Source organism: Leptinotarsa decemlineata, unplaced genomic scaffold, assembly GCF_025532065.1.
Source record: "Leptinotarsa decemlineata unplaced genomic scaffold, Ldec_3_MD MMD2_tig00000654_RagTag_RagTag, whole genome shotgun sequence".
In the NCBI taxonomy this organism is placed as follows: Eukaryota; Metazoa; Arthropoda; class Insecta; order Coleoptera; family Chrysomelidae; genus Leptinotarsa; species Leptinotarsa decemlineata.
Genome location: NW_027412553.1, coordinates 32,501 through 43,022, shown reverse-complemented (window position 1 = coordinate 43,022; position 10,522 = coordinate 32,501). Strand labels below are relative to the sequence as shown.

At 46.3% G+C, this 10,522-nt stretch overlaps 1 protein-coding gene across 1 annotated transcript; it reads left to right on the top strand.

Annotated features, from left to right (window-relative positions):
* Window positions 1–2,314: 2,314 nt before the first annotated feature.
* On the top strand, window positions 2,315–2,955 carry LOC141482009 (histone H2A). Its single transcript, XM_074174589.1, has one exon. The coding sequence runs from the start codon at window positions 2,419–2,421 to the stop codon at window positions 2,791–2,793; it is 375 nt and encodes a 124-aa protein (XP_074030690.1). The 5' UTR covers window positions 2,315–2,418; the 3' UTR covers window positions 2,794–2,955.
* Window positions 2,956–10,522: the final 7,567 nt, after the last annotated feature.

Sequence of the window (10,522 nt, the reverse complement as noted above, 5' to 3'; positions counted from 1 at the left end):
AACGGAAAGAAGCGCGAGGGAAGTCCCAGCCACGCGCTTTAACTTCCAAGAGCACCTTCCACCAGAAACGATGGAACTAATCAGAATAAGAAGACGCCTGAAAAGACAGTACCAAAGAACACGTGCACCGAGGACAAAAGGTGCATGAATAGAGCAAACAGGATACGAAAGAAGAGTGAAAGCGATCGAGAAAGACAAGGACCACCCGTCTGGAAGAGCTGGCCACAGAAGATAGATTCTGCGTGGCAAATGCAGAAGACTTAGAACGGACCGCGACAACCCTGCCCACCAATACACGGCGAGAGGAATAGTCTACATGACCAGGAGAAGGCGGAAGCATTCGCGGACAACTTCGAAAGGCAGTGAAAGAGAATGACGTCCCGTTTCACAGACGAGGTAGAGGAAATAGAAAACCAGGTGGAGGGAAAAGAAGGTACGGGGGCTCACCGACGAACAGATAATGCGCAACCCCTGGCCCCGACATCGCCTGAGGAAGTGAAAGACATTCTGAGGCACCTTATCACTCGGAAAGCACCAGGCCCAGACAACATAACAAATAGAGCACTGAAAGTGCTGCCGCGAAAGGGTATAGCAGCCATAACCAACATCATAAATGCTATACTCAGACTGCAACACTTCCCGTACAGTTCAAAGAGGCAACGGTAATCCACATACAAAGCCCAAGAAGAACCACCTGTTTCCAGCGAACCACCGGCCAATAAGTTACTGCCATCCATAAGCAAAAGGGCGGAACGCGTCATCCTGAAGAGACTGGAGAAAACAACAGAGAGTTAGGATCCTCCCAACGAACAATTCGGTTTTAGATCAGAGCACTCAACAGAGCTACAAGTCCTGAGGGTAGTGGAATTGCGACAGAAGGCTTCAACCTTGGCAAAGGACACAACACCGGAGCTATCTTCCTAGACGTCTCCAAGGCGTTCGACAGAGTATGGCACGACGGGCTACTAGCCAAGATGAGCGATTTCGGATACTCCAAACCAATGGTAAGATTAATCCAGTCTTTTCTAGCTGACAGGCGAGCCGATGCAGAGTAGGAGACGAATTATCAAACAGTTCGACTACTGGAGGCAGGAGTCCCGCAAGGTGCAGTCCTTTCGCCACACCTCTAACTCCGTATACACGGCAGACGTGCCCAAGCCAGAGAACAACTTTAACAAGTGGCACTCTACGCGGACGACACGGCCCTGCTGGCGAGATCTAGGAGTCAAGCACTCGTAACAAGATACCTGCAACAACAGGCAGACAGACTAAGAGGAGTGGGCTAACCTGTGGAAGATCAGTATCAACCCTGACAAGAGTCAGGGAGATACTGTTCACCCGCAGGTTCGTACAACCGGAAGGCAACGTCATCTTCAAACGGACAAGAGATTCCGTGGACAAACAAAGCAACATATCTCGGGGTCATCCTAGACAAGAAGCTAACATTCCAGGAACACGTACAACAGAGAATTGGAATGGCCAAACAGGCCAGAAGACGCCTGGCGCCGATCATAGGAAGAAGTAGTAACATGGCACTGAAAGTCAAAACTACTGATGATCAGAACGATCCTGATGCCGATAATTCTGTATGCATGCACTGCCTGGGGCCAGTGCGCGCAGACATACAGAAAGAAAGATCCAAGCATTTATGGAACACGAGCGTAAGGGCCGCCGTAAATGCTCCGTATTACATCCCTAACAGATATACAGAGATCTAGGACTGGACACGCAGTATGTGGACGTGTATATGAGAGAACATGCAGAAAGCATGTTCGATAGAATCAGATCGCACTCAAATCCAGCGTTTCGCGATCTACACGATGCGTTGAATATGGGTGACCCCAGGTTCCGAGAAAGGGAAACATCCAAGGCCGACAAGACAAAATCAGAGACGCCCCCACGAGTCGCCGTCAGGCGGCTCAGGCAAGTATAAAAATCTTAAGTGTATTAACCATTATATTCTCTACAGGAAAAACCGCGATTCAATTTCAAAATCACATTTCTCAGCTTCACTGGGAAAAGCCCGACTATTACAACTATGGCGCCGTTAGCTTTGGGGGCCCCATGCAAAAATTCAATTAGGAATACCGCGACAAACAAGAGCCAATAAAATTTAAACCGAGAAGCTAGATAGGGAAATAAAAGCACCTAAAGGTGGTTTCCAACCAAAAGAGGTTAGATATCAATCTTGCTGAAGTGCCAGCAGCTGGATTGAGGACCGTTCCTTAAGAAACGGGTGGAAGGAAAGGGTCGCCAGGTCCAAACCTGCGGAAGCATTTCCGTAAGGAGGGAGCTTGCGACCTGGGCACACAACCCGGGAGGGGCATGGGGGGGAAAGCTACTGTTAGAGCAACATCGAATAATTCTCAGTGAATTCTTTAAATTTATCCGATATATAATACTAATCTACGATTCGACATGTCTGGACGTGGAAAAGGAGGTAAAGTTAAGGGAAAGGCAAAGTCCCGTTCCAGTCGGGCTGGACTCCAATTCCCAGTAGGACGTATTCATCGACTCCTTCGTAAGGGAAATTATGCCGAACGAGTTGGTGCCGGCGCCCCGGTTTACTTAGCCGCAGTAATGGAATATTTGGCAGCTGAAGTCTTGGAATTGGCCGGTAATGCGGCTCGCGATAACAAAAAAACCCGTATCATTCCTAGACATTTACAGCTGGCCATTCGAAACGACGAAGAACTCAATAAATTGTTATCAGGAGTAACCATTGCTCAAGGTGGTGTTTTGCCCAATATTCAGGCGGTTTTGTTACCGAAAAAAACCGAAAAGAAGGCATAAGTACACATTTCCTGAGAGAGGAAAGCGACAAATAAAATATCGGCCCTTATCAGGGCCACAACGATTTTCTCTAATGAATTCGACAATTGCATATATTTTTTTTTATTTTCTTGTCATCGCTTTTCGATACAATTGTTGACGCAGCACGATATGCGATTGTTTCTTTCTTGCTTGCGCATATTTACGTATACATGTATACATGATTAATAATATTATTATTGTTCAACTTCTTATTTTCGTGCCGAAACAAGTGATTTCTATTTGCTGAAATCAAATATCAGAATGTCTGTACGTTTATTCGTGATGAAAATAAAATGTATGCAGTAATATCAGATTTAGGTATACAAATGAATAAACATAACAATATCCATAGAAATATTATACATTCTTGTTCGTGGAATTACAATATAGACAATCATGAGTAAATTGAAATGAATAAATGAAAACAAAAAAAAATTATACCTAATTAAATTATATAGCATAGATGAATGCATACATACATTTCAATATCTGCAGAAATGAATGACGAGTATATAAAAATAGGTTGTTATTATTATTCATAGTAATTTGTGAAATGGGATAGATGAATATTATAAGCATAAAACAATAAATTTGGACAGTGGTTCATTAACCTTCGATCAGTTTATGAATATTCATTTTTTCAATTTTTTCTTTACGTACAAATGGTATCGCGTTTTAAAGCGGCGTTTCAGAAAAGTTTCATATGTAATTTCTATTGGTGAATAATTGAATAGTTTGGGAGCTACCTAGCTAGCTAGCTAGATACCAGTAGCTTCCTGTCCTATAGATTTAGAAACCGAGTGGTATATAATCTAATTGTACAGATCGTTCTTCTCTTTTCTTCTTCGTATACAGATGTAGTAAGGTTGAAATTAATAATTTCGTTAAGTATACAGGATAAAATGAAGCAATTATTCAGGTAATCAAAAGAATGACAGATAATGCTTAAAATTAGATGGGTATATCGTTCGAATTTAATTTGGTAATTCGTTAATTATTACTCACACCAAAGTAAAGTATATAAATCGAATTCGTTTTGAAAACAAATTGTGGTTCTGAAAAGAACCGTTTTTTTTTTGTAAATTTCTCGTCGGAATATGAATCTAACCGCCGAAACCATATAATGTACGCCCTTGACGTTTGAGAGCGTATACTACGTCCATGGCCGTGACGGTTTTTCTTTTGGCGTGTTCTGTATATGTTACCGCATCTCTGATAACATTTTCGAGAAATACTTTGAGTACTCCACGAGTTTCTTCGTATATCAATCCGGATATACGTTTTACACCTCCACGACGAGCTAATCTTCTGATGGCAGGCTTCGTAATTCCTTGAATATTATCTCGCAACACTTTGCGATGTCTTTTTGCTCCGCCTTTTCCTAATCCCTTTCCTCCTTTTCCTCTACCAGTCATTTTGTGTAATACAAACGGAAGATTATAGAGAAAAAAAGTACGAGCGAAATACGTTATTACTACTTCGAATGCTCGAGAACAACTGAAGGCCGTCGGCGCTGGAAATGACGCCGAGACGGTTCCCGGAGCGGTCCCAAAAAGGTACCCGGCTGGGCGTGAGTTTGCAAGAGACCTCTTGCTCCTAGGTCGCTCGTCGCAGGCAGACCAGAGCCGGCGGGTGCTAGGCCACCGGAGGATCTATTTCCGTATGTATCGTCGTCCTCGAAGATTAACTCCCAGTCCTGAACGCCTCGCGTCCCCTGCATCGTCGCAGATTTCCGGGGCAAGACCTTCTTTTGTTTACACCACAAAGTCTCGAATTTATTATTAGTATACCCTAAACTTTCTAGCTGTCTAACAGGCGCCGCGGGGGTACAGCTGGCCACCACGATGGCACTAGGCCGGACCAGAGGGTTCCCTACGATCCCTAACCACCTAGCCGACACACTATCGCGATTTGACCTACCTAACTCCCTAGGCCCGAAGGAAAGAGACCGCCTCCGGAGGCGCAGGGTCGCTTTAAAGCCCCCAGATATCAGTGCAATGGGACAGCCCACGTAGACTGTCCCTTAGATATACTGGGTAGGCGTACCTCCCGATGTATTCAAGCCTGGGTAGGCCAAATACGTCCAAGGAGGCCGGCTAGTGGGTCCCTCGGTGCGGCGTAGTGCCGAAGACGAAGAAATGCGAATTCTTTGTGTAAGCCCTGAGAAGGGCAGGATTAGAACTGAAAAGTTCCGTTTGCAGTAGTCTGGCCTTGAGAAAGACCTGTTTTATAATATATCCTGGATTCCTGATTTCTGGGTCGTCGCTGGAGCTCGGCCTTGATAAAGGCCAGAAAATCTGTTCCACAGTGTGGTCGTATACGAATTCAGATTGGGAAGTAAATTTGGTTTTTTTTACTTCCCAAATCTCTGCCAGTAGAAACTGTAGCCGAAGACTCCTTGTACAATCTTTCTAATTCGAAGTTAGACAAAACCAATGTCCAGTCTTTTAGGTTTCCATTTACAATTATATTGTCAATTTATTATTCAGCAAAATCTCCTCTAAGATTTTTGTAATTCTTAGTAACTCGAGCGCAAACTGCGAAGCGGACTTGACTAGCAGAAGTCGAGCTCTGCCCGTTCCGACCGCGGCGCGCGGTATTTATTCGTTCGCGGCGAGCGCGCGCAGGCTCCGCCTACCTTGCTCGCTGCCGTCTCTCGATGATCATTCGTTCTCGCGGTTAATATACTCTAATCGCTTTTGTTAAAGATCTGGACATTGGTAACACCCCCCCGCCTAAAGAAGTCGCATACAGTTTCTAGCTAGCTGAGACTGGGAAGTGTTCTTTATTAAAAATCTTTTCAAAATAAACAACATTACACAATTCTGGTTACAAAATTTCCTTACATACTAATATACACACATCTTCCCCTCTTAACTAAACTTAACTATTTACATTGAGTGCTCGCACACTTCCTCGCCTGTCCCCTTGCAGGCTCCGTTGTGCGGCTCGAGTCTACATAGGAGATCTTAACTACCTTATTTCTAATTCCTATCTATAAGTCCGCATGGCGTGGGTCTAGATGATCTTGCCCTTCACGCGGAGGAGGTGCGGGTCGCAGATCATCCACGTGGATGACCCGATCTACACCCCCTTTATTTACCACGTACGTACTTGGACCGAGTTGTCTCACTACGCGGCAAGGCGTCGTCCAGGTTGGGCCAAAATTCTTTTTAGTGTTCTTATCCTGGTTTCGGCATAGCACCCACTGGCCTGGGGTAAGTGTCAAGGCCGGCACTTTGTCTCGATCCGGATAACGTTTCGCCCGATATGCTCTAGATTTTTCCTGGGCTGCCTCTACGCGCTGGGCACGATCCTCATTTCGAGGTTTTCGCCTCTTTTGCAAAGGAGTGTCCCAGTCGCCTGGCCGAGGCAATTCATAGCCCAGTAAAAGCTGACACGGTGTCATACCAGTCGCGGCGTTTACTCTCGTTCTCAAGTTAAAAATCGCCTCTGGCAAGAGACGTTCCCACTGTGACTCTGGCTTCCCGATTAGGGCAGCCCGCAGCATTTTTTTCAGCTCTTGAACTCGCCGCTCGACTGGATTGGCCTGTTGATGATAGCCCGGACTATTCCTGATCTGAATCTCATTTCTTTCGCAGAACGTTTCCCAGTTCCGTCCGAGGAACATAGCAGCACTATCGCTAATGATTATTTCTGGGAATCCCCACCGATAACCAACTTCCTGTGCCACAAACTCGATTGCTGTATTTGCTTGAGCAGATTCTACTGTGCGGCACTCCACCCACTTACTAAAGCAATCGGTGGCTAGTAAAATGTATCGGTTTCCCTTTTCACTAGGGCTGTAGGGTCCCAGAACATCGATAGATACCATCTGCCACGGTCGTTCCGGTTCGTTGGGACGCAAAGGGGCAGCCTCCTGCGGGGGACTTCTCTTAGTGGTCGCGCAAGTCAAGCAAGTGTTTACGTACGCTGCGATTTGTTTACGCATATTGGACCAATAAAAATGCCTGCTGACTTGATTCTGAGTCTCATCGATTCCCGGATGTCCGGCGCCATCATGGTATCGTTTGATCAACGTGTCCCAACAGCGCCTCGGGACTAGCAACCTTTTCACGTCTTGGTTTGGTCCGATGTAATAAAGTAGATTATCCTCCATAACAAAATCATGCAAAATACGTTGTTCGTATTCAGACGGTTCCGGGTTAGTCCGGGCCCTCTCGATCCGGATCCGGAACCGCCTAACGCTGTCACTGGCTTTTTGCAACTCAGCGATCTCTTCAAACCAGGTTCGCAACTGGTTCAATGTCTCGAAATCGCCGGTTGTCACACAGACCATGTCGCAGACGTTGAGCATTTCGCTCAATTCATCCATCAACTGGCACAGCATCTCGTCTTCATTTTCCTCATCGCCGTCGGCCTTTTTATGAGGGAAAAACATCCTCTCTACGTCATTGTCTATATCGACATTAGTTTCATTTTCCGTGGGGTTTCGTGAAAGAAAATCCGGGAGTTGGTTTCTCTTCCCCGGAATATGTTCTATCGTGAAGTCGTACTCCTGGAGGAGTAGAGACCAACGGGTTAATTTGGCTTTCTCATCCTTCATACGATCCAGCCACGTTAGGGCCGAGTTGTCCGTAAACAGCGTGAAGTGACCGTCTTGAAGGTAGTGTCTATATTTTTTAATCCCCCATACAACGGCGAGGCATTCAATCTCATTTATATGATATTTGCGCTCAGTCGCGTTTAATTTTGCGCTGCCGTATGCAATTATCTTTCGTTCCTTGGTCTGCGGTTCCAGTTGAAATAACACCGCACCAATGCCGATGTGGCTGGCGTCTGTTTGCAAGCCGTAAGGGAGATCAGGGTCAGGTCGTGCCAGTTCCAGGGGTTGTGACACTGCATCTTTAATAGCCTGGAAGCTCCTTTGAGCTTCCTGACTCCATTGGAACTTTTTCTTTTTGTCTATGAGGTCTGTGAGGGGTGCGGCCACTTCGGCAAACTTCGGGATATATTCCCGAAGCCATCCGGCAGTGCCTAGGAAAGCTCGCACTTGTTTGATATTCGATGGGGGAGGAAATTCTTGGACGTGCAAAATATGTTGTTCCTGGGGCTTGTTACCGTCTTTGGAGACGACTCTACCTAAATAGTTTAGGGTGGTAGATCCGAATTTGCATTTTGATGGCGAAAGCCACAGCCCATGTAGTCGAAGCCGCTCCAGGATTAACTGTAAATGGTTGCAGTGTTCCTCTAGGCTGTGCGAGTAAACGATTATATCGTCGAGGTAGACTTTGCAGAATTTATCTACAAAGCCTACCAGAACCTCTGACATTAGCTTTTGGAACACTGCAGGTCCATTTTTTAATCCAAAACTCAGGACTTTAAATTCGTATACTGCTCCGTCTGGACCTCCAAAAGCCGTATACTTTCGGGACTCTCGGTCCAGGGGAGCTTGCCAAAATCCATTTCGGAGATCTAACGTGGTGAATAGGGATGCTTTGCCCATTTCACGCACAGTCTCCTGTATTGGTGGTAAGTATGGGGCCTCGGTAATAATCAATTTATTGATTTGCCGGTAGTCCACACAAAACCGCAACTTTCCCTCCTTCTTGGGAACAAGAACCACCGGGGAACAGTACGGCGAGGTACTTCTGGCAATTACCCCTGCTTCTAGTAACTTAGAAATTTCTTCGTGGACAATTGCCTTCCGTGCCTCTGACATTTTGCCGTATCTGGACTGCCTAAATGGTCGTTCTTCGCGAACGCGGATTTTGTGGACTACCGCCTTAGTTTGAGGTTGGCGGATCGTTTCCTCGAACACATCGGGGAACTGATTTATTACTGCCAATATCTTGTCCTTTGTTTCTCCGGAAAATTGGGAATCCTCCAATTGTACAGGACTAATAGTTCTCAGGGATCTCTGTTTTGCATTATCAGCCTCAAAGTATATACATAAGCGCGGAGCTTGGCCAAAATAAATTGACCCTCGGCCAACATCAATCGTGGCCTGGGTTTTTCGGAGGAAAGGAAGGCCAAATATGACCTTCTCCTGTAGTTTGGATAATACGGTGAATTTAATTTCAAACCTTCTTTCTTCAATCTCCACTGGTAGCGTAATCTGGCCCAAACTCTGACTTACATTGCTCTCGCACCCCATAAATACCGTGGCCGGGTTCGGGAGCCTGGTCAGGTCCATATTGGCTAGAACGCCGGATTGAATGAAGTTACTAGAGGCTCCGGTGTCTACTAAGGCTGAGAGGTTCAAGGAATTTATTACACAGGGGATTCTCGGAAGGCTTCTTCCGAGAAGGGGGCGTTCTTCAGCGAGTGACATGTAGCACTCGAGATCTGAAGGAATTACTTTCGCGCAGGGGCTTATATTATTGCAGTGGTTGAAATTCATTGGGGCCTTTAGCTCTCCACTGCTGTCCACTCCGGCCCCATCTAGTTTTCCGCCTCTCCGTTTTGGAGAGTGGGAGCTGTCTCTACTACATTATTGTGGCTCCCACGAGAAGCGTTGGGGCTCGGCCTAGACGAAGGTGGTCCCTGTTGCTGGGTTGCTCGATGTGGTGGTCGATACACTTCTGTTGAATTGCTTGCCCTATTGTTACTCCAATTTCCTTGGCTACGCGGAGCATTGTTAGCCTGGGAATTGGTTGAGTTTGGGCTGGTTTGAGTATTGAAGCTTCTAGGGACTGATTTAGACAGCCGTACGTCTTCTTCGATACCAGCCGCGTCCTGTATAAATGTTTCTATATCTGAGTAACTTTTCCCCCTAAAGAAACATCTCAGTTCAGGCAACAGCAGCTGGGTTATAATGGGCAGAACTTCTCGTTCTCGCATATACGGAAACAACCTCTTTGCGAGTCCAAGCTTCCTTATGATGAATACGTCGACCTTCGTATTGCGATCCTGGTTCTCACCATAAAACTTGGAAGTGAGCTTTGCCAGCATTTCTGGGCTGGCATACTTTTGAGTTAGGCGTGACACCATCATTTGCCACGATATCTGAGTTTGTGCGTAGATCGAGGCCCATTTCGTGGCCTCCCCTGTTAACTGGGCGAACAGGATATGGACCCAATCTTCTTCTGGTACTCCACTCCTTTCTAGTTCTACAGTTAACTTTGATATGAAGACCTTAGGGTCCTCATTTTCACTTCCTGAAAAAGTGGGTAGCCGAAATCGTTCAAACCGGCTATTGTTTGACCTCTGAGCCTGGCCTATTGCATTACACAGTGCTACTGCCAAACGATTTATTGGGTCGTCCTGTGATACAGGATTCTCCCTTTTTACTGGTTCTTTCGTGGTCTCCACTTGGGGCTGGAAAGAAACCTGTTTCTGTGGGCGCCACTGGCTTGTTTTTATTTGGCCCGAAGCCAGAGAGGGCCATTCTTGAGAAGGACTAACGTGTCCTGTAGTTATCCTTGGGAGAGTCAAGGTGGTTGGAAGGGATGAAGGAGATTCTCCTTCACTTATCACATGGAAGGACCCCCCTTCTGCATCCCTGAAGGTGCTGCTAGGGCTTTCGAAACCCGGTGCATCAGCTCCTTCATCAAAGCTTGACGTAAGCCTACTGAAAGGGTTAGTTTGCCTTTCCTCTATCCCAAATCTCGCTTCTTCGTCAAAAGAAGTAGCTTCTAGTGTTGATGCCTCCTTCGGGAGACTCATTTGTGCCCCACGTTGGGCGCCATGACGCCGAGACGGTTCCCGGAGCGGTCCCAAAAAGGTACCCGGCTGGGCGTGAGTT